The sequence below is a fragment of the Lepus europaeus genome, chromosome 3 (genome assembly GCF_033115175.1).
Source record: "Lepus europaeus isolate LE1 chromosome 3, mLepTim1.pri, whole genome shotgun sequence".
In the NCBI taxonomy this organism is placed as follows: Eukaryota; Metazoa; Chordata; class Mammalia; order Lagomorpha; family Leporidae; genus Lepus; species Lepus europaeus.
This window is the reverse complement of record NC_084829.1, coordinates 47167630-47191254: the sequence shown is the minus strand read 5'-3', so window position 1 is coordinate 47191254 and position 23625 is coordinate 47167630. Positions and strand designations below refer to the sequence as shown.

Genomic DNA, 23625 nt, shown 5'->3' with positions numbered 1-23625 from the left:
GGGTTTCTTTCATTTGCTTATACATATGTTTATTTAAATATCTAAGGATAAAAGGACTCAGACATCATATATACAAGAAAATGAAAAAAGATTTTTAAGAGGCAGGAGAAAAAGAGGAGGCAGGAACTGTGAACTCAAGATCCTAAAAGTAAGCATTAGCTTTGGCAAGAAGGACTGGTGCTTTGATCAGTGACATGGAAGTAAAAAAAAGAAAAGGAGAGGGAAGATAGGGAATGACTTAGACTTGTGAAAAAGGAAATGGAAGAAGCTTATAATCCATAATCATGATCCTCCAGAATATCTAATGAGACTGAAAAAGCCAAGATGCAGATAGAGGAGTTGAGAAAAACAGAATGATGTTGAAGATGTGTGATGTCACTGAGCACTGAGGACCAAGTTGAGGTTAAATGGCAAGGAACTCTTTGAGTGTGGACAGGACTTGTCCACCAATCTGACAATATAAAGGAAGGGCCATGGCAAACTGGATGGTCCTTGTAGGATGGGAATGGCAGGGTGAACACTCATAGGATGAGCCTGGCGCCAAGTGTTGTGATAAGGGGAGAAGAGATGGTGGGCTATGAGAGCAGGGAGAAGTAGATAGAGCAGAAGCCATGGTAAGCATTCAGGCCAAGCTCAGCAGGCCTGAAGGAAAGAAAAAAGAACAGAGTGTTAGGTCAGAAGGAGAAGATCTCTGACTAGAGCTTCAAATGGCAAGGGGATATTTCCCTTGTTTCTGTGCCATTGCTTGTTTGGCTTTCATAGCTCAGAAGCCTAACCATATTCTTCCAATACAAACTTTCCCCACATACAGGGAATAACACATGCAAACTTCCCCAAGTACTCTAGCCCTCAACAATCTTTTTCTTTCTCCTATACTTAAATAGCTTGGTCGATATATCTTAGTACCAAATTCCAACCTGTGTTGTATGCTTTCATGAATGTTCATCTCATCTATCAGATTTTATTGTATACTTTTGGAAGGCACAGCTTGTTTAAAATTATTCCTGCAACCCTGCCTCTTGCACAGCACCCAAAGAAAATCCCCAGTAAATACCCAGTAATTGAGCAGATAACAGAAAATCAGATATAGAGAACAAGTGAGAGGATGAAGAATACAATGACTTGCTAAGTCCCGAACTAGACAAGCAACTCCTAAACAGAAGCTAATTACATTCCATGATCCTTAGACACTTCTTGGCGTTTGCTTGGAACTCTTTTTCCCCCAATAATTCTTCCTTCAATCTTCTCTCCCTTCCTATTTCAAACAACTTATATGCCTCATAACCAGGAAAAAAACATACCATATAAGCCAATTAGTATCCTAGAATTTTGGATATAAAAAGATCACTTAGCATGTATTTATCATTTTGCATAATGATAATGAGCTTAAGAAACAGATAAATATTAAGTGCACTAACTTGTCCAAAGTCGTACAGCTGGTTAATGCCAGAGCCCAGAAACCAGGTCTCTGGGCTATTAAACTTTCCATGACACCACATCACATCATATCTAAGTTAGCAAATTTCTCTAACTTTTAATACATCTGAAGAAGTTTCAAACTTAAAAATTCAATGTGTCTTCTATAATTGGAGTAGTTTATGTAAGACTATTCTCTGAAAAAAGAATCCCAGAAAAGCAGTTGATTTATTGAGACATACTAAGGGACAAGCCCTGTGTTTAGAACTTTATAGATTTTGTCTAATTTATTTCTCATATAACCCCTACCAAACAGTTTTGAAGTATAAGTGAAGAAACACAAATAGATTAAAATACTTGCTCAAAGCTAACCAGTTAGTAAGTAGTATAATGGAGATTTGATTTAGTATCTGGGCACTTGCCCAACTCATTGTCTTCTGATTAAACAATCACATCTTCTGACTTTTAGCAAGGGGAGGGAGACGTGGAGAATGAAGTCTATTTTTTCACCACCTCTCCCTTTAAGTGAGAAGTGATTTAGGGCTGTGAGAGAGGCTTATAGCAAAATGGAAACATTGCAGGTGCCAGCTCCTAAGCACAGCTGCCAGCTTCTAAGGTGATGGACAATTCAACCTCTGCTTTTTTCATACTGCTGTAACATTTGCAGGTTCTTTCTTCAGAGAAGGAGAATAATGTAATCACCTCATTGTTGGAAGTGAGACATGGGTGTCATACCTTCAAGGGATTGGTCACCTTATTTTTCAAACCATCCATTCTTTATTATTCAAGAAGGAAGCCTTTGGAATGGTGCCTGCTTTGCAATTCTACTCCCATTTGATCTTATCCAATAGTGCTGTCATTGCAGCATGTCTCCCTGGAAACATGACCAAACTAATGCCCATGCACTTGATCTTGCAATCTGTTGCTAAATGGTTGGTATTACTTCTTAGGTCAAAGAGCACCAGGTTCTTAAATGAATTTTTTTGTTTTTAAATATTTTATTTATTTATTTGAGAGTTAGAGTTACAGACAGTGAAAGGGAGAGACAGAGAGAGGTCTTCCATCCACTGGTTCACAAACGGACGCAATGGCTGAAGCTGAGCCAATCCGAAGCCAAGAGCCAGGAGCTTCTTCCGGGTCTCCCACATTGGTGCAGGGGCCCAAGAACTTGGGCCATCTTCTACTGCTTTCCCAGGCCACAGCAGAGAACTAGATCTAAAAAGGAACAGCCGAGACTCGAACCAGTGCCCATATAGGATGCCGGCACCGTAGGCAGAGGATTAACCTACTACACCACAGCACTGGCCCCTCAAATGAATTCTTTTAATGAAACAGAACTGCAAGTAATACACAAGATTAAACTGTTATTGTTGGTATAACACAATCCAGGATGTTTGAATTAAGGCTTGGAAAAAAGAAAAGACAACATCAGATTTGTTAACTCTTCTATCACTTGTCAGACTTTTCAAGTCTGTCTCTCAGCAGATATTTATTGAGTTAGATAAATATCCCAGATCTTGACTGTGGGGATATGAAGATGATTAAGATACAGACGTTACCCTCAAAGTTTGGCCAAGGACACACGCACAGGTACACTAAATATAGTATAGTGTCATACGTTATAACTAAATCACGTGGACGGAACTAGAGGAAGGAAGAGAGGAAATCAGGAAGGCTTCTCAGCCGAAGTCTCACTGAGTTTAGTCTTCCTGGGTGGATTCATAGGAATTCAACAATCAAAGAAAAGGAAATGAAAGGAAAACAAAGGCTTGGAAATCTTGACAGGGATAAGGTAGTCAAGCAACACAGTGATTTAATGGGATTACTGTGTAGAATCTGGGATCAGGATTTGTATGGGTAACTGGAAGTGAAGGCTCTGTGTGCTACATTTGTGCGTGTTTACTCAATCTTGTACCCATGGGGAGGGTTGAATCATAAGCAGTAAACAGAATATCGATTGTTTTATTAGAGCTTTGACTTCAAGTTGAGAAGAACAAGGGAGCTTTGCTGGGTCTTGGTGAAGGAAGGACATGATCAGATTTGGATTCTAAAAGGCTCATTTTCCTTAGCAGATGAAGAAGAGATTTATTGCAGGACTAAGAGGTGAGAGGTTCAGGTAAAACTAAAGGCAGGGACACCAAGCATGAGGTTTGTGTAACCAACTGAGCAAAAGATCTAAGATTAAAGCAAGATGGATACAGGTGGGGGTCTGGAGACACAACTGGTATAGAGAGACTTAAATTAGAATTGAGATACCAATAGCAGATCTTGTTGGTACGCTGAATGAGAGGGATAATTAATAACTAAGTCCTAGTCACTGGGAAGTCTTCCCATAGGTATATATAACAGACAATCCTATCTGGCCAGAATTACAAGTCTATAGCTGGCAGTGTAGTCTTTTATTATTGGCAGTCACAAGATCAACAGAAAATAAGTAAGTATTTACCATGAGGGACAATGACAATCTCTACCACCCTTACCCATATTAGAGGGTCACCATTTTTGTCATCCTTTTGTCTTTCTCTATAGTTGAGGAAATTATGAACTCTTCACAGCCAAGATTGATTTCTTCTTATTCTATCTACAATACCCAAGAGAGCCTAATATATAATAGGAAATGAACAGTCTTGCTCTTGCTTACATGTGTCGTGTTCTCACTCCCATTGAGCTTGGTTCAGTCAACCTTTTGCTTATTCATATCCATTACTCTCAGATTCCTGCCATTCCTTCATAGATTAGCTAAGGATGTTGCCCCTACAGCAGTCACTTCTTAGAATGTGGACAAATGTATTTTCATTGTGAAAAGAGGGGGCTAAAATAGCACACACACACCCTTATAGTTTCAGTTACATGTGGTTAAAAAGCATCATCAAAACTTGATAATCTTCCTTCGGATGTATGATCACAAGGTCAACAGTAGCCTAATGCCACAACAGAATGTCTCTGTCGTTCACTTTATTTCATCACATCATTTAGGCATTGTATCATGTCACAAGAAGAGTGAACATAATTTAATAAGATATTTTGAGAGAGGATAACTTTTGCTAAGTATGTTGTTATAAATATTCTATCTTATTATTAGTATTGTCAGTCTCTTACTGTGCCTAATTTATGAATTAAATTTTTTGTATGTTTAGGAAAAAAACATAGTATATATAGCACTCAGGAACATTGGTGGTTTCAGCCATCCAATGGGCATCTTGGAATGTGTACCTACATTTTTAAAAATAAAAATTTGTTAATTTTAAAAGATTTATTTTATTTATTTGAAAGGCAGAGTAGCAGAGATAAGGGAGAGAGCGGGAGAGAGGGAGAGAGAGAAAACACAATCTTCCACTCGCTGCTTCACTCCTCAAATTGCCACAATGGCTGGGGCTGGCCAAGCAGAAGGCAGGAGTCTAGAACTCCATCAGGGTCTCCCACATGGGTAGCAGGGGTCCAGGTACACAGGCCATCCTCTGCTACTTTCCCAGGCATGTTAATGGGGAACTGGATTGGAAGTGGAGCAGCCAGACACAAGCTGCGGTTCATATGTGATGCTGGTGTTGCAGCAGCAGCTTAACATTGCCACAATGCTTCCCCACCCCCAATCAAATTTAATAGAACTTCCAAAGTGTGCAGGATAAATAAATCATGAAGGTAAAAATCAAAATGAAACTATAATATGTATCAAGCATTTTTATTACAAAGATGGAGGAAATATTTAAAAAATGAAAAACAAAAAGCATGGATTTATTTTAAATGTAATAAGGAAGATGAAAAATTAGCAATTTCCTTCTATTTAAGGAATACAAACTTCATGCATTTCATAAATACAACTTTAGGAACATAGTGATTTTTGAAGCTGAACATCTATGATAATTGTATAGTTTAGATAGAAATTTTTAAAAAGTCTGAATTTAGGATGGTGGTTGGAGACAACACAATTTCATTGCAAGAATGAGATTGGATTTACCCATTTAGGTCTTGTTTGATTTTAGGACCTCTTGATTTTAGCTATAACTGTAATTTATCAACACTTATCTTCTATTTGCTTGGACCTTGGGAATCAACTTCTTTATGCATCATGAATTTTTATCCTTTTCCAGAAAATAAACAGGTCTAAGTGAACACATTATAAATGTGACAGTGAGTTTATAAATGGTTGAAACATTTTTACAAAGTGAAATGGAAGGCATTTATATATTTTAATTCAAAACAATAAAGTTTCTTACCCCACTCGGATTTAAATTATCCATAATCTACCTACAAAGAGTGATATTTATGTAAATGTGTGTAGTAAACACTATTGAGTGAATTTTTCATCTTTCAAAATGTATATGAAAAAAAGTATATGAAATTTCTACTTAACGTAATAATGCCATACCAGAAACCAATGAAAATTGAAAGTGATGTAAAGTTCAATTTTTTTAGGCTTTAGGAAGATAAATAGTTGAGAAAGAACTCTTCACAAGTGCTAGTAACCCAGTCTCTAGGCTCACCCAATTCTATAAAGCAAACAAATCAGATATTAACTTGAGAAATACAAGTTTAGCCAGCGCCGCAGCTCAATAGGCTAATCCTCCACCTACGGCGCTGGCACGCCGGGTTCTAGTCCCGGTCGGGGTGCTGGATTCTGTCCCGGTTGCCCCTCTTCCAGGCCAGCTCTCTGCTGTGTCCCGGGAGTACAGTGGAGGATGGCCCAAGTCTTTGGGCTCTGCACCCCATGGGAGACCAGGAGAAGCACCTGGCTCCTGGCTTCGGATCAGCGCGGTGCACCGGCCGCGGCGGCCATTGGAGGTTGAACCAACGGAAAGGGAAGACCTTTCTCTCTGTCTCTCTCACTGTCCACTCTGCCTGTCAAAAAATAAAAATAAAAGAATAAAAAAAGAAATACAAGTTTAGATGGATGTAAGGCACTAAATGGACTAAAAACTTCTTCACATAGTCTCCCTTCCCATTTAACACCTATGTAACTTCCTTAAAAAAGACTTATTACAGTATTGATCAGTCATTTGAATTTCTGAAACAATGAAATTACTGTGCATGAAGACACAGCATATATACCTCACACTTCAAACTTCTGGAAATACTCATATCTAGAGAGTTTTAAGTAAAAGAATCATTCTATCCCTAAAACTCTATAATTAGTAGGAATGTATCCTAGAACTTCTTCGAATTTTTCCAGAGGTTACGTAGGATGGTGTTTTCTTTCCAATACATATGGACAATCTTTTTATGACAGCTGTTTGAAAGAATAGATAAGAATGCATTCTCATATAAATTTTTAGCTTCTTCCAAGGTGTGTACAGAGCAAAGAACCAAAGGACAACATGGTAACTATTAAGAAAACAAATAGTTGGCACTCCTGCCATTGCACGTTACCTATGAGAACACTGGGTGTTGGGTCTTGAAGCAGATAATTGAGAAAGTGTGTCTGTTTTGGAGTAGAAAGAGGCAAGGAATGCTGGAATAATTCCAGCACTCAGGACTCACTATTGTGTGGTGTGGACCAGATGGCTGGCAAGGCAACTTAAGCACAGTGTGCCCTGTGTCATCAGTACCCAGGTGCTAGACAGTCACAGGGAGGAGACTCTGCCCTCCCAGGTGAAACCAAGAAAGAGCAAGTCCTCATTCACATTCAGGTGTGAGAGATACCAAGCATCCAAGAGAAACCTCCTGGTGTTCTTAGTTCTGAGGCAGAGCTACCTCTCTTCCATACACCCATATACTACCAACGCATTTGAACTTAACTCAAAACAATTGTTCTCAGTAATATTTGGAGGGGGTGGAAGGTGTCTCTTGTGCCTGTAATAACCTGATTTAAACCTCTGGATCCCTAATTAGGAAAATTCATCCAGCAAAACATTTCAAGGAGTTCCAAGGCCTCTGGAGACTATCCACAAACCCAAGCCCAGAGACCCTGGGTTTGGAATCCTTGGTCTGGAAATCTCTACTGCTTTCATCAGCTCAGAAGGTCTCCAGTGTTACCCCATATTAAAATGAACTGGAGAACTTAAAAAAAAAAAAAAAAAACTTTCCAGGAAAATTCCTTTTCCAATTAAATCAGAATGTCTGGAGGTTGGACCCAAGAGTCAGTATGTGTGTGTGTGTTCCAAACTCTCGGAGAGTTTCAAGGTGCAGCAAAGCTTCAGAATCAGCACACAGGTCTGTGTTCGTCATGCAGTTGGTCTAAGCGCTCTGCGGTCATTGCTGTTACAAAATCATTGCGTCAAAAACAACAAGAGGACGTCTGCCACAGAAGTAATTTGCCTAGAATTATCTTACCGAAAAGAAGTAAGGTTAAGTCAGGGTGCGCGTGACTTGGCCACGCTTTCCTTAATGGACAAGCAAGTGTAATTCCTTCCGCGAACGCCAAGGGGCGCCCTCTGTCTCCTCGCCGTACCTGGAACGCCTGCCCTTTTCCGACCGCACAAAGAGCCCGGCCTCCTCCCGGGTGACATCACAAAGAGCCGGTCCCCCGCCCCTTCGGCGCCACCACGTGTGTCCCCGCGCCCGGCGGCCACTCGACTCAGTCCCTCGCCGGCGGGTCTGGGCAGAGGAGGAGGGTGGTTGGCAGTGGCTGGAAGCTTCGCTATGGGAAGTTGTTCCTTTGCTCTCTCGCGCGCAACCCTCCTCCCTGCTTCTCCGCTGCCGCTGTCGGAGGAGAGCACGGGGAGGCGCGGGCTGCATCCGCGGCTGCTTCTCCCCGCCCGGGCAGCCGCGCCGCTGGGCAGGTGCTGAGCGCCCCCAGAGCCTCCCTCGCCGCCTCCCGCCTCTGCCCGGCTGCCCGGCTGCCGCAGTGCACATGGGGTGTTGGAGGTAGATGGGCTCCCGGCCCGGGAGGCGGCGGTGGATGCGGCGCTGGGCAGAAGCAGCCGCCGATTCCAGCTGCCGTGGGGCCGCGCGCCCCGGGCGCCCCTGCGAGCCCCGGGCTCAGCCATGGGGACCTCCGCGAGCAACAGCACCACCCTCGCCCCCTGCAGCCGCGTCGCCGGCCGAACTAGAGCCACGATGATCGCGGGCTCCTTTCTCCTGGTGAGCGCTCGCGGGGACCGGGGGTGGTGGCCGCGCCGGAGGTGCTCTCCAGCAAGCGGGGCGGGTCCCTGGGCCGGGGCTGCGGGAGGTGTGGGGCCGGGCCCGCTGGGTTGGGGGTTTGCAAGGGAAAGCAACACAGCCAGAGGGCTCTCTGTAGGTCGTTTGAGGGAGTCTCAGAGCCCGGCAGTGACCCGGGAATGAAGGCGACTTGTTTTCCTTGCGCTGGAGGTGTGCGCCAGGCTTCCTGCGCATTTCAGGGCTTTCGTCCTCCTTCGGCCTACCTCCCACTGCCAACACCTACTCCCACGCCCACCCCTCACCTTCACGTCGCTCGGCCGACGCCCCGCGAGCGGTGTGGGGCCGCGGCTGCGGTGCGGGGCGCCAAGGCTCGCGGCGGCCCCGCTTTGTTGCACTGCAGTGTCATGTCGGGATGCTACCGCAGCGGGCACAGCGGCACCGGTGCGCGCCTGACGCCGGAGACCCTTCCTGAGCGGGGCGCGAGCCGCCACCGCCTTCCTCCGGCCTTCCACCATCCCCCCCCTCCCTCTTGGCTCGGGTGGGTCCCAGTCTCTGCACGCCAGAAAAGAACCCGTAGACCCACTCCCAGGCGCCTCTAAAGAGCGGGCTGCCAGCCAGCCAGCCAGCACGCTGGCACTCCCGTGGGGGGAGGGGACAAGAGCTCCGCCTAAAGAAAAATGAATTCTCTCCAGTTTTTCCTATCCCTTATGTACCTGTGACCAAGCAGGTGATCCTGCAAGGTGATGTGGGTGCTTAAGCACCCCAGCTGCATGCACATCTGGAGCCGTGCTCTGTACCTAGCCTTCCATCACTTACCTGGCCAAAGCCTGAAACCACCCTTGACCCAAAATTTAACCTCAATTTCCCCTAAATCCTTTTCTCTTATTTCTGAATGTTGGAGGGAGGGGCGCAGTTTGGTGGAAGAAAATTTGAGATCTAGCCCATGCTTTTTATCTCTGCAGAGAAGGTGAAGATTGCTAGTTAAAAACCAAGCAAAAACAGAACAAGAGCCTGTTTTCACTGCAGGGCTGTGTAAGGGAAAGGCCGGCTTGCTGTCTCTTTATCTACAGGGCTGAACGCTTGGCCAGCCAAGATCTGCTTAGATCCCAAGGCATTGCAGTTGCCATGGCCTGGGAATTCATCCTACAGACACTCTGGTTCCTTGTGTGTGTTTTAAGGGGATGAGAGAGACTAAAGAAAAGTTTGTTGCTGTTAGCATTTATAATGAGGCAAGTCCCAGTTTCCCTTTGGAGACTCTTTTCTGCCCATTTATTGTAATGGCAAAGTCAAGATTTTGTATCCTTGGAATAAGTGTGGTGGTGTAAGCAGTAGTGAGGTCTCTCTGGGACAGTGAACCCAGTTTGGCAGTCTTGGCATACAAAGAAATGCACCAGGGTACACAGAACCTTGCATCAGTGGAGTTAAATCTATCATGAGTTCCCACAGCTCTAACCCACAACATGTCTGTTCGGTGCCTCCAACTCATCTGATTGTTCTACTTTTCGTAGACCCTACTCTCAGATTAAATCTTTAGTCATTGTGCAATATTTTACCTTTTAGTGTCAGAAGGGTGCTTAAAGGAAAACCTCAATGTAACCAAACAGTAGGTTGCTTTATCTGAGAAAGGACCCAGCTCCTTATTGTAAATCATCAAACTCAGTGTATCCCAAAACTGTGCACTGGATTTGGAACTGAAGACCTGAGAATATATTTGGCTGGTTTTTTTTTTTTTAAGTGGAATTTATAATAGGGCTTAGAAGCGATGTCAATGTGATAACCAATACAGGATTCATTATTTTTCTGCTAACTCTAGTAAAAAGGCTTTGCTTAAATATAAAGAAATGCCGTGAGATTGAAGCCATCATTCTGAAAGGTGACTGAGAGAATGTGCAAGGATCATCAGGGACTATGTTGTCACCCTCCACCAGCCTGAGGAAGAAGCGCTTTTGTCTTTCCCATCCCCACTCTGCATGCCTTAGTCCTCAGAACAGGTGTTGCTAATGGGTGAAATGATGATCTGGTTGTTCGAAGCAGGATTTATCCCACTGGCACTCTTTCTTGGCCACTGCTAGGGAGTTGGTGCTGGGCACGTTGGCTAAGACTCTGTTTGGGATCCCATATCTCGCATCAGAGTGCCTGGGTTTGAGTCTTGGCTCTGCTTCAGGTTCCAGCTTCCCGCTAACATACACGCTGGGAGGCAGCAGATGATGGCTCCAGGTACTTGGGTTCTTGCCACCTACATGGGAGACTCAAAATTGGATTGAAGTTTCCTGTCTTTGGCCTGGCCTAGCACTGGCTGTTGCAGGCATTTGGAACCAGTGGCTGAAAGAATTATTTCTGCTTTCCAATAGAATAAATGAATATATATATATATATATATATATATGACAGGTACCAGGTACTAGAGTCTACATAAAACATAGTAGGATACCTTGAGCACTTTTGGGGAAAGTGGAGAGATTAGTGATGTGTCCATGTATTGTAGTCAGATTGAAAAAATGAAAATTTCAGTAAAATGCTCTGTTGATTATGGCTTTCAGTCACTTCCCTTCATCAAGTATAACCTTTTTTGTGAGACAATTTTTTGCCATCATTTTTGTGACACTCTTTTGGGTCATGATAGGCTAACTACATGAAAGACAGCTTACTGTAAGCTTCAAAATACTTATATGTCATTATTTACACAATATATATAATATATCTAGCACACATATTTGTATATATGGGGAGAGAGCACAATTTTATTATATTCTGTTTTAAATAAAATTATTATATTGCTGTGTTCTAAGTGCTTATACGTAGTACATCATTTATTCACAACATGCCAGTGAAGTAGGTGGTATCGTCTCCATTTTTGCAGATGAGAAAACTAAGGCTCCAGGAACTCCACTGGTTTGTCCTAGGTCACACAGCTTGTGCATGGTGGCACTGGGGGCTGGAACCTGGGGCCTCCTGACTTAGTTCATGTTCCCCTTCACTTCCGTGCCACAGTGCCTATTTCACAACTCCAAATTGCTTGATAACAACATGTAGAAACCAAGAAGGCTCACTGGGGGAAAGTTGAGATGGTGTTGGTTTGCTGCAGAACATAAATGAGAATTACACGAGAGCCTCTGGAAGGAGGTATTCCTGCCACTCTCACTTCTGTTTGTATTGAGTTGAAATGTCTGTGTAATATTAGCAAGTAAAACACAAACTGAAAGACAAGGTTTGTGTTCCAGGCCAAAAGTCTGGAGACAAAATCAGTGAGACCAATAAATTTATGCTAGTGTTAAGGAATGCCCTAGATGGGCTTGTTCAGTGTGACACTGGACAGTTAATTGCCTCTGGCCCTCAGAGAGCTTCCTTTGCACAGAGAGATTGCTGGCCATGGGACAGTCAGAAGAGATCGGAGCCATAATTTGTAAAGAGAGTGGGTCTGAGGTTTTAGAAACTGCTACTTTGCATGCATTATAGATTCCAAATAGACAGTGATTTGCTGTAATAGCCTGTCCAGTTTGCCTAGAAAGTGTCACTGTCATTGATACTAGATACCTAGTTCAGTGCTGCTTCCTGACTTTCACTTATCACAATTTCCTGTTGTTCTGGCATTTTGGCTATTTAACTAGGCAGTTGTGGGTGGTCTGATGGGGGCTGAAGTCCTGAATCATGTCCAGTCTTGGTGGCAAGTTCAAGTAGAAATTTTAAGTACAGCCGATATTATATCCAAAAGATTGTCTCCTTTCTAAAGCTTTATGCCTTTTCTCTATGATCTTAGAAAGTGAAAGCTGGAAGGAAGCATAAAGCTCTACTGTTTAACACCCTATATTTGTTGGTTGAGGGGAAAAAAACGTCTATATTGAGGAAGTGCCTTATTCTTCATGTTAACAAACAAATCTACATTGAGCACCCTGTCTGAGTGAGGTGCTATCCTGGGGATGAATTGGGATTTGGTTTTGCCACAAACGTTAAATTGTGTAACATATAAAATGTTGTATCAATGGTATATGATACATAAGTGGCATATAAAGTGTCCATGATCATCAGCAATACTGGTTGGTTTTTACTTGCTCTTATGGGATCAGTGGATGAATTTGTTTTCTTCAGGGTAATACACAAAATGTGGCTGATGTAAAAATCTTACCTGAAATCACTCTGAAAGTCCGAGAATGAAAACACTTCCAAGTCTCAGAACAATATACATTAGATTCCATGGAGAAAGTGACTTATGGGAAGTCGAGAATGGGGACCCAGAACCTGGACTGAAATGAAGGATTCCTGACATACCCCATGAGTCATTCCTATAGTCAAAATGTATAGAGTTGGATCAGATTTCTCATCATAATTGTTTCTTAAGGCATATGTTTGAAACTGCCTCAGGTTCAGTCTAGAACAAACAAATGAACCTCCAATGTAAATAAACTATACAAGTAAACTAAATCAGCAAGAAAAAACTTCCTTGTACTGGAATTTATACTAACTTAATTTGAGAGAAAAAAAGAAGACTAAATAGGCATAGATCCACCATCCACCAATTGCCTATGCTACACATTTTAGCATAGCTAGATGTGAACAAAGCTTATCATGCTGGACATTGTAAGCACGGTTAATGCCATATTTTTCAGGGTAGTTTGCAGACAGTTCCTTTCTCCCTGTGTGTCCTTACTGGATAGGAGCAAGCAGATGTGAACGCCTGTGTACTTTCTACCTGGTAGATCAGAATGAGGAAACAGCACATTTCAACTGTGTGCCTTCTAAGAAGATGTGCAATAAAACCTCCGGAGGCTCCATAGGCAAATTGCAAGCTGGTTTTGTGCTTGCTTAGCCAGCCCTTTGTAAAGCATGCAAACTATAATCGGCTTAGATAAAGTTGATTCACATTTCTGTTGTTGGTGGTGATGGGAAATGGTCCAGTGCATCATCAGACTATTCAGAGGTTGAAATGAAGTGAGTGACTTTTCCTAAATGACTATGTCTCTTTTCCAGTAAGCACTAATACTCTGATGGCCCTCTTCCCCAAGGCAAACCTGGCAAATTCCGGCGATGCCAGCTCACCGGCACTTCCTGGCAAACTCGGTTTCTTCTCTAATGTGACAACAGGATCCTAGGGTATCTCCATGTGCCCAGTGATCATTTGGAGCAGACGCAATCTGAACCGTTAGACACAGATATGTGTATTGGACAGAACAACAACTGAAGCCAAAATGCATCTCCAAAGTTGAATCCTTGTGTAGCATTAGGTGGAGACCAGACTTTGTTGCTGCTGCAGTAGCAGCTGCTGAGCTTTGATTCTTTAAGAATAGGGGCAAGATCATGAATAAACACTGACTTTGCCCCAGTATTTGTATTTGCCAAACACCAAAAAATCAACAGGAATCCTAAATTGGCTTGTATGCTGCCACCTGGCTTTCGTACCACCTCCCACTTCCAGCCTGATCCCAAGAGTAAGGGAGTTTGGGCAGAGGTTATAATGTAGGAGGAACCTGGCAGCTGTGCGTATGGGCAGGACTTCAGTCTGTACAGTGGGGCGCTCACAGCTATTTAGGCTGTTGATTCGGAGCTTTAGTGAACTCACTGTTCTTGAGGGGTGCTGAAGGCCACCAGGAAGATTTTCATGTCAGTGCCTCGGCATTGGAGATGACAGGTGTTTTCAGTGGTGGGGAGGTTGTGCTTGGGGGAATCTTAGGCAGTGTGTGGGCCATTATGGGTACATTATACATGGGGTTGCACTATAGATTCATCTTCTCTTTAGAATTTTGAAAATTATGCCCAAGATTTTATTATAAATGAAAACAAAGAGAAAACAGAAAAAAAAGGAGGTTTTTTGTTTTTGTTTTTTTTTTTTTGTAAGCTAAGTCATAGCAAGGCTCATTATCTAATCTTTATATAATTTTCCATTTGCTCCTCTGCTGCCAGAACTGTTGCTTGGTGCCATTTGCAGATCTATCTGCTATGGGAGAAGGACATGATCTTAATGGATTTGAGAGAGAGGAGAGAAGTGAAACCATGAATTCTAGAATCAAATGAGAGTAGCTGTGGATTTAATGGGGCTTCAGCACTGAGAGCCCAGAGGGTAGGAATAAGAAAATGGCTGTTAATATTGATTATTTATATTGATATTAACAGCTTCTTCTTATTGAGCACTTACCATTGCCACTGTGTTGAATACCTTCTACAAATGATTTCAGTAAATCTTCCAGGTCTTCAAGGTAACAGCAACAGCCCCATTTTACAGATAAAGGAATGAGATTTGAGAGTTTATTATTATACCATTGCCAACTGCTGGAGAGAGGATTCTAATCTAGGTCAGTGTGGCTTCATACCCACTGCTCTCTGCCAAGTTGTGGATAGGGAACAGGTCACCTTAATTTACCAGAATTTTATTTTATATAAAAGAAATAATTTTACCCAAAAATTGAACATTATGTTTCCTACTGATGAGCAGTTCTGCCCCATGATGGTGTCTGGAGGTTTAGCCAAAACTGTTGGTTCTAAAGTAAGAGCAACCTGTGTGTATTGAAAAGGGAGGGCATGGAGTCATTGGCAAGCATTTTCCTATGGTGTGACTGTGACGGGCAATGGGGCCATGGCTAAAATGGAAAGATACTCCTGCAAATTGAAATGTTATAAATAGGGAATGGATACTTTGCTTTCTTGGTCCTTGGGTCATTTTGAAAAATATTTGCTTAGTGAGTAACAGTGCAACATGGGTTCTGCTTAGCAATGTAGTTTCAACTCATTTATCCTGGGAACTTGAGAACCTGTTAGGGTTTTCTTTGCTACCAGCCTAATTATTTGTGTAGGGTAAGTGTATGGACATGTACCATCTATTACTAGTATTTCCTTTGTTCACTTTTCATTTCAGATTTCTTAGAAGCTGATTTCACTCTAGGATTTGAGTGGTCTCATAGGAGATGTGTTTATGTGTGTGTGGTTTATGACGATGATTGGTAGCATTCTCTTAAGCTAGCTTTTAAACATATCTCCTCATAGATTATAGACTCAGTAGACTAGAGAAAGGCAAAGGGTGAGAAAAAGGTTTCTAATCATTGGTCCTGGAAAAAATATTGGAATTCTCATCTCCCTAAGAACTTTTGGGATAAAATTATTATCACATTTCATTCTAGCTATGGCCAAGTGTGATTAACTAGAGTTAGAAGAGGCAGAAAGTTTGGGAAGCATTGAAAAAAACAAATTATGACAGCTTCTCAGAACAACTTAAATGTTTTTTATCCAATCTTTGCTCTTTCTTTATGTCCAGAAGTCCATGGGTTGTCCCTCTGTTGCATTTAAATCTTGGGTACTCATTCAAGAAAAATTACAAAATAGTTAAGATTTGTGTGTCTCCTCATTTGAAATGCTCAGGGTCAATGTTGCTATTCCAGTTCAGCCTCTCAAAGACAACAGGCAATGTTACTGTTCATCTTTGTGTTTCTGGCTCAATGCCCTGACACATAGTATTTGAGAAATAACTGACTGTTGTGTGAATTTCTGAAGAATAATACTTTAAACTAACTATTGTTCATTCTAGACAAGTTAGAGGGCAGTTGGAGCTTCAGCTACCTCTGATTACTTCGCATTATAGCTAAAGGGTAGTCAAGCTATTACGAAAGAACTTCTAGTTGGCTGACTAGAAGAATCCTGGTAGATATAGAATTCTCTTTATATGTCTTCTGTTTTAAATTATTTTTCTTGACAGCATTTATGAATGCTTAAAATTAATGTTTATGTACTTGTTTTAGTTCTGCTTTTCTTTGTGCAGATATTTTGTTATCTTACAAAGATATATTTACTGTTATCATTTAATAAAATTTATGGAACATTTATTAAATATCAGGCATTGTTAAACTCTGAGACTATGGTAGTGAAAGGTGGCTATTCATGGTCTTTCCCTCTTGGAGTTCATAGAAGAGATGATGTTGAATAAGAAGCAGCCATTGAAAGAGCAGAAGGAAGAGTATACCAGAAGGAGGGAATTGCATATGGGATGGTCCAGAAGTGGGGAAGAGCTCACATGTTCAGGGAATATGAAGTCCATTGTAGTTGGTGCTCAGTGAGTGATGCAAATGGGAGCTTGGATTGAGGTTGAAGAGCAGGCATGGGTCAGATCATGCAAGACCTTTAAAGGTATGAAGCCATCAGAATATTACTCAAGAGTATAGTGGGATGGAATGTAAAAATATGGCTTTATTTCAATTTTGAAAAAAGATCCCTCTGTGGAGACTGAATTAGAGGGAAGCATAGGAAAAGAGGGCTGTTTGGGATCTTTCATAGTAATTCAGGTAGAGATGATGGCAGTGAGGATGGGGACTACTGGATAGAGATTTTTGGGAGAGTTTACTGATGGTGAGATAGGAGGGAACAGGTGATGTTTATTGAAAGCAATTATCAAGGCTGGCTCCCGGTTTCCAAACTGAGAAATCTATGATAGTCTGATCATTTTGAAAGGGAAGGTTGGGGAAGGAGTGAATGGATTTGGGAAACTCAAAGTTTGAACATATATTGAGTAAGTTTGAGGTGCCTGTAATTCTTCAAGTCTTTATGCCTACCATTTTTAATAGCTGTATCCCCTCTGCTGGTCATGTGTTGAATCATCCTACTGTTGCTGGGTGCTTGGATAGGCTGTCATCATTCTTCCACAGCACGAAAGTAGCTGTCTCTGTACGAACCAATTATTCTTTTTCCTTTCGGGTTGTTTCCCCAGGGTGTTTTCTCCAAAGCGGAATTACCAGGTCAAAAGAAATGAATGAACAACTTTACGACTTTTGCTGCATATTGCCAGATTGTCTTCAGGAAGACTGAATTTAGAGTGCCACCAGCCATCTATAAATGTGCTTTGTGCTCCACATACCTCCAGCATTGGAGTTAATAATTTTAATTTACTAATGCTCTTTTACTATAGATATGTAAGAATCCTCAGTTGTGCAAATTTGCATTTTTAGTCATTGCCAGGGATGTCATAAATTTATGCATAAGGTGATTATCTTTGCAGTTATCATGTGGACCTGTCTCAATTATTTGGTAGAATCGTTAACCATCTTTCCATTAATTCTTTATACATTTTTTATAATAAGCTCTATTTATTTATTTTGAAAGGCAGAGGGACAGAGAAAGAGATACAGAGAGAGACACACACAGATATCTTACATTTACTGATTCATTCTCTCAATGCCCACAATAGCCAGGGCTGGGCCTAGCCAAAGTCAAAACTCGGTATCTCAATCCAGGTATCCCATGTGTGTGACAGGGACCCAAATACTTGATTCATCACCTGTAGGCTTCCAAGGTGAGTATTAGAAAGAAGCTGGATCAGAAACAAAGCTGGGACACAAACCCTGGCACTCCAGTATGGGATGTGGGCATCTTAATTGCTATTGCCACTCATTCACCCCAATTATCAGATTTTGTTAGCTGTGTATGGCATATGTTTTCCACCCTATTTTTAACATTATTTATATTTTTTAAAGATTTATTTATTTGAATGGCAAAGTTATAGAGGGAGAGACAGAGAGAGCTCTTCCATCTGCTGATTCACTCCCCAAATAGCCACAATTGCCAGAGCTGGGTGGAGTTGAAACCAGAAGCCAGGAGCTTCTTCTGAGTCTCCCAAGTGGTGCCAGGGCCCAAGGACTTGGTTCATATTCCTCTGCTTTCCCATCTGCTTTCCCAGGCACATTAGCAGGCAGCTGGATCAGAAGTGAAGCAAATGGGACTTGAACCAGCACCCATATGGGATGCTGGCATTAAAGGTGGCAGCTTTACCTATTATGTCACAGTGCCAGCCCCTATTACTATTTTTTTTTTTTAAGATTTATTTTAGGCCGGCATCTCGGCTCAATAGGCTAATCCTCCGCCTGTGGTGCTGGCACACTGGGTTCTAGTCCCGGTCGGGGCACCGGATTCTATCCCGGTTGCCCCTCTTCCTGTCCAGCTCTCTGCTGTGGCCCAGGAGTGCAGTGGAGGATGGCCCAAGTGCTTGGGCCCTGCACCTGCATGGGAGACCAGGAGAAGCACCTGGCTCCTGGCTTCGGATCAGCGTGGTGTGCCGGCCGCAGCGCGCTGGCTGCAGCGGCCATTGGAGGGTGAACCAACGGAAAAGGAAGACCTTTCTCTCTGTCTCTCTCTCTCTCACTGTCCACTCTGCCTGTCAAAAAAAAAAAAAAAAAAAAAAAGAAAAGAAAAGAAAAAAAAGATTTATTTTAATTTATTTGAAAGACAGAGTTACAGAGAGAAGTAGAGACAGAGAGGTCTTCCATCTGCTGGTTCACTCCCTAGATGGCTATAACGGCCGGAGCTGCACCGATCTGAAGCCAGGAGCCAAGAGCTTCCTCTGAGTCTCCCACGTGGGTGCAGGGGCCCAAGGATTTGGGACATCTTCCTCAGCTATCCAAGGCCATAGCAGAGAACTGGATCAAAAGAGTAGCAGCTGGGACTAGAACCGGCGCTCATATGGGATGCCGGTGCTTCAGGCCAGGGTGTTAACCACAGTGTCAGCCCGCCTATTACTATTTTTAATAACATAAATTTAGTCTTAAATATTCCAACCAATTTTCTTTTTTTGTATGAGAATATTTTTTGTTGTCCATTTTATTTTAATCTTCAGAAATTTATAGGCTAAATAAACTGTTCTGATAACTTTGACTTTTGTATTTGATCTTTTTAATGTCTGGACTTCAGTGTCATACTTGTAATTAGAACAACACCAGTGTGTTTTGTAGGATAATCATACACACTGTTTCTTTTTTTTTCTTTTTGACAGGCAGAGTTAGACAGAAAGAGAGAGAGACAGAGAGAGAGAGAGAGAGAGGTCTTCCTTCCATTGGTTCACCCCACAAATGGCCGCTACAGCCGGCGCGCTGCGCTGATCTGATGGCAGGAGCCAGGTGCTTCCTCCTGGTCGCCCATGCAGGTGCAGGGGCCCAAGCATCTGGGCCATCCTCCACTGCCTTCCTGGGCCACAGCAGAGAACTGGACTGGAAGAGGAGCAAACAGGACAGAACCCGGCACCCCAACTGGAACTAGAACCTGGGGTACTGGGGCTGCAGGCAGAGGATTAGCCTAGTAAACCACAGCACCGACCCATGCACACTGTTTCAATAAATAATTGGTTAGACACATTTAAGAGATACTGGGTTCAACATTGCTGTCAGCTCTCCTGCAGGACCTGCTGGAGTCATCAACAGGTTGATAATATTCACTGTGCCTTTCCAAAAACAGGCTATAATTAGTAGCATTTCCTAAATTTTTAGACAAGGGGCTGGTAAATTATATCTGTAAAAAGCCAGGTAGCATTTTTGGTTTTGTGGTCATGTGATCTCCAAAGAAACTTCAGTTCTGTCTTGGTGTGACAAAAACAGATCTAAGCAATACCTCAAAAGAATGGGCGTGGCTGTATCAATAAAAGTTTATTTGTGGATGCTGAAATTTGAATTTCACATAATTTTCATACGTCACAAAATATAGCATTTTGTGATTTGATTTCTTTCCAACTATTTAAAATATAAAAATTGTTATTAAATCATGGGCTATATAAAAACAGGAAGGTACTAGAGTCTTCTCACTCTTTTTTGAGACCATAGACTCAATAACATCTTATGGGACTAGATTTGCGAAATTCACTCTGGAACATGTTTGCTTCAGGACTCCAGTTTTCCAAAGTGTACTACTAATAGTAGTAAATCTGTTCTCCTCTCTTGTGTTTTCTCATTTGCTGTACACCACATTTTTTCTTTAAACCCATTTAGAAAATACCAGGTGGCCCTTGTTTCTTTTGTACTCAGCCTTTTTTTCTTTTTTAAGATTTATTTTAGGGTGGCGTTGTGATGTAGCAGGTAAAGCTGCCATCTGCAATGCCAGCATCCCATATGGGTGCTGGTTCATGTCCTGAACTGCTCCACTTCCGATCTAGCTCCCTGGTAATGGCCTGGGAAAGCAGCAGACAATGGCCCAAGTGCTTGAGCCCCTGCACCCACGTGGGAGACCCAGAGGAAGCTCTTGGCTGGCTCCTGACTTCAGCATGGTCCAGCCTCGACCTTTGCAGCCATCTGGGGGAGTGAACCAGCAGATGGAAGATCTCTGTCTCTTCTCTCTCTGTAACTCTGCCTTTAAATAAATAAATCTTTAAAAATTCTTGAAAGGCAGAGTTACATAAAAAGAGAGAGGGAAAGATGGAGAGGGAGAGTGAGGGAGAGAGAGAGAGAGAGAGAGAGAGATCTTCCATCGTGGTTTACTCCCCAAACAACAGCAATGGCAGGGGCTGGGTCAGGCCAAAGTCAAGAGCTAGGAGCTTCATCCAGGTCTCTCATGTGGATGCAAGGGCCCAAGCACTTAACCATCTTCTGCTGCTTTTCCTAGGCCATTAAAAGCGAGCTGGATTGGAAATGGAGCAGCTGGGACATGAACTGGCACCCATATGGGATGCTGGTGTCCCAGGCAGTGGCTTAACCCGCTGTGCCACCACACTGGCCCTCTTTCGTAACTCTTCACTGTGCTGAAAATATTTTTGTTTTGTTTTGTAGTATGCTGTAAATCCAAGGGGTTACACATCGGGATTACAGCTTTTATACTGTGTGTACATATGTATTTATATTTTATTTATTTTTAATTTTTTTTTATTTTTGACAGGCAGAGTGGACAGTGAGAGAGAGACAGAGAGAAAGGTCTTCCTTTTGCCGTTGGTTCACCCTCCAATGGCCGCCGCGGTAGTGCACTGCGGCCGGCGCACCGCGCTGATCCGATGGCAGGAGCCAGGTGTTTCTCCTGGTCTCCCATGGGGTGCAGGGCCCAAGCACTTGGGCCATCCTCCACTGCACTCCCTGGCCACAGCAGAGAGCTGGCCTGGAAGAGGGGCAACCGGGACAGGATCGGCGCCCCGACCGGGACTAGAACCCGGTGTGCCGGCGCCGCAAGGCGGAGGATTAGCCTAGTGAGCCGCGGCGCAGGCCTGTATTTATATTTTAAAGACAGACTGACAGGGCCGATGCCGCGGCTCACTAGGCTAATCCTCCGCCTGCGACGCCAGCACCCCGGGTTCTAGTCCCAGTTGGGGTGCAGGATTCTGTCCCGGTTACTCCTCTTCCAGTCCAGCTCTCTGCTGTGGCCCTGGAAGGCAGTGGAGGATGGCCCAAGTGCTTGTGCCCTGCACCCGCATGGGAGACCAGGAGGAAGCACCTGGCTCCTGGCTTTGGATCGGCACAGCGTGCCGACCACAGTGCACCAGCTGTAGCGGCCATTTGGAGGGTGAACCAATGGCAAAGGAAGACCTTTCTCTCTGTCTCTCTGTCTAACTCTGCCTGTCAAAGAGAGAGAGAGAGAGAGAGAGAGAGAGAGAGAGAAAGAGACAGCCTAATCCCAAGGGAGTGGAGTTAAGCTAGAGTAAAATGGTAAGTCAGTGGGAGTGATAATTAAAATAATTTACACTTATGGAATACTGACAATGTGTTAGGTGTGTTCTCTCTGCTTCCTCTGTGTCAACAATTAAGAGTAGATATTACTATTATCTTCTGTATACTATTTTGAGAACAGAAATATTTAGAAACACTCAGTGATTTTTGCCCTCACAGACCACTCAGCCCAATACTTCTGACACCAGAATGTCCAAGTGGACACCAAACTAGGTGTCTTCTAATTCAATTCACTTCTGACATTATCTGCAGACACCCAAGGCATCAGGCACCCAAGGTTAAGGGGTCCGTCCCCTGAGACTGCCCCCCATTTCAGATGCCAATGGAAACCTCAGGTTGTGCCCTGTGCTTCTGAGTGACCAACTGTACATCGAGATCCCAATCACCTCCTCCTTGGGTTTGATTAATTAGGTAGAGAGGCTCAAGGAATCCAGGGAAACACTTCCCTCATATTTACCAATTTATTCCTAAGGGACGCAGTAAAGGATAGAGATGGACAGCCGTGTGCAAGAGATGGGGAGGGTGTGGCACTTACCTGCCTCTCCCGGCACATCACCCTCCTGCCACTTCCACATGGTCAGTTATCAGGAGGCTCTCTGAGCCCTGCCCTTTTGGGGTTTTATGGAGACTTCATTGCATAGCCAGGATTGATTATATCATTGGCTACTGGGGATCAACTCAGCCTGAATTCCTCTCCCCTCCTCAGAGGTTGGGAGGTAGGGCTGCCGGTTTCAATCCTGTTACCCTGCCTTGGTCTTTCTGGTGACCAGTCCCCATTTGGAAGCCATCCAGGGGCTCCATCTACCAACAATTTCAGTAGTACTACACAAAAGATAGTCTGAAACATTTTAGGAGCTATGGCTATGAACCAGTGACAGAGACCAAATATGTATTTCTTATTATATCACAATATCATACCCAGTTGGTAGCTGGTTTGGCTGGGCCTGCTTATCTTGCTCCAGGCTAAAATAGGTTTTGCTTATAATTTCATGTTGGAGTTGTTGGTTTTTGCCTCGGTTTATATGCTCTTTGCAAATCCTTTAGCGAGTACAGAGTAGCGTTCTCCCTGTACTTAGCCTATTGTCTTGTGTGTTATGCCAGTTCATTTACTACTTCATGACTAAATAAACGGGCAGCTTGCTCTTGGCTTCTGCATGTAGGTGGAGGTCTTCAGAACAACTGTTGTGATAGAGGGAGACAAAATTTTGCGGTCCGCGGGTGGCTGAATGCACACACTCTTCGGCATTTCGGGTCACAGACAAAACAGTGTGTGGGTGAAGAGTTGCCTCCCCTACCTGCATACTCTTTTTACCTGGTGTCCCCTGAGCATGCTCCCTTCTGATCCTGTAACCAGCACTTTCTAGCTTTGGCATTCTCCATACTCGTCATCTTCTAGAACAGTCCTTGCATCTGCCCCCACGACTTTATTTTTTTTTTAAATCAGAGCAGCAAAAGCTGACCAAATTTATATAACATAACTGGACCTATTTCTGTGATTTGTGGAAGCTCTACCCTTGAAGCATTTTTCTTCACGCATGCTTTTTCTCCCTTCAAATCTTGAGAATTCCAGACAGCTAATATCTTATTATTGCAGATCTAGCCTAAAGTGAAGAAGAAATTTTGAGGGTGCCCAGCTTTGCCTCACCTTTGCCTTTTGATCTTGTTAGCGTGCTTTACAGTTAGCATCTCAGGAATGACTTGCTTGCCTCGTTATCTCTGCAGTAACTGAGCTTCCTCGCGAAAATATCACGCAGCATTAGGAAAAACTACAACAACTCACAGCAGTGTCTCT

The 23625-nt window shown here is 43.2% G+C and overlaps 1 protein-coding gene across 1 annotated transcript in view; it reads left to right on the top strand.

The window, feature by feature from the left end:
• Positions 1–7901: 7901 nt before the first annotated feature.
• Positions 7902–23625, top strand: part of TNFRSF21 (TNF receptor superfamily member 21) — a 77050-nt gene continuing 61326 nt past the window's right edge. Inside the window, exon 1 of the mRNA XM_062186243.1 lies at positions 7902–8433. Coding sequence (XP_062042227.1) covers positions 8338–8433 — 96 coding nt within the window. The 5' untranslated portion in view covers positions 7902–8337. The remainder of the gene's footprint in view (positions 8434–23625) is intronic.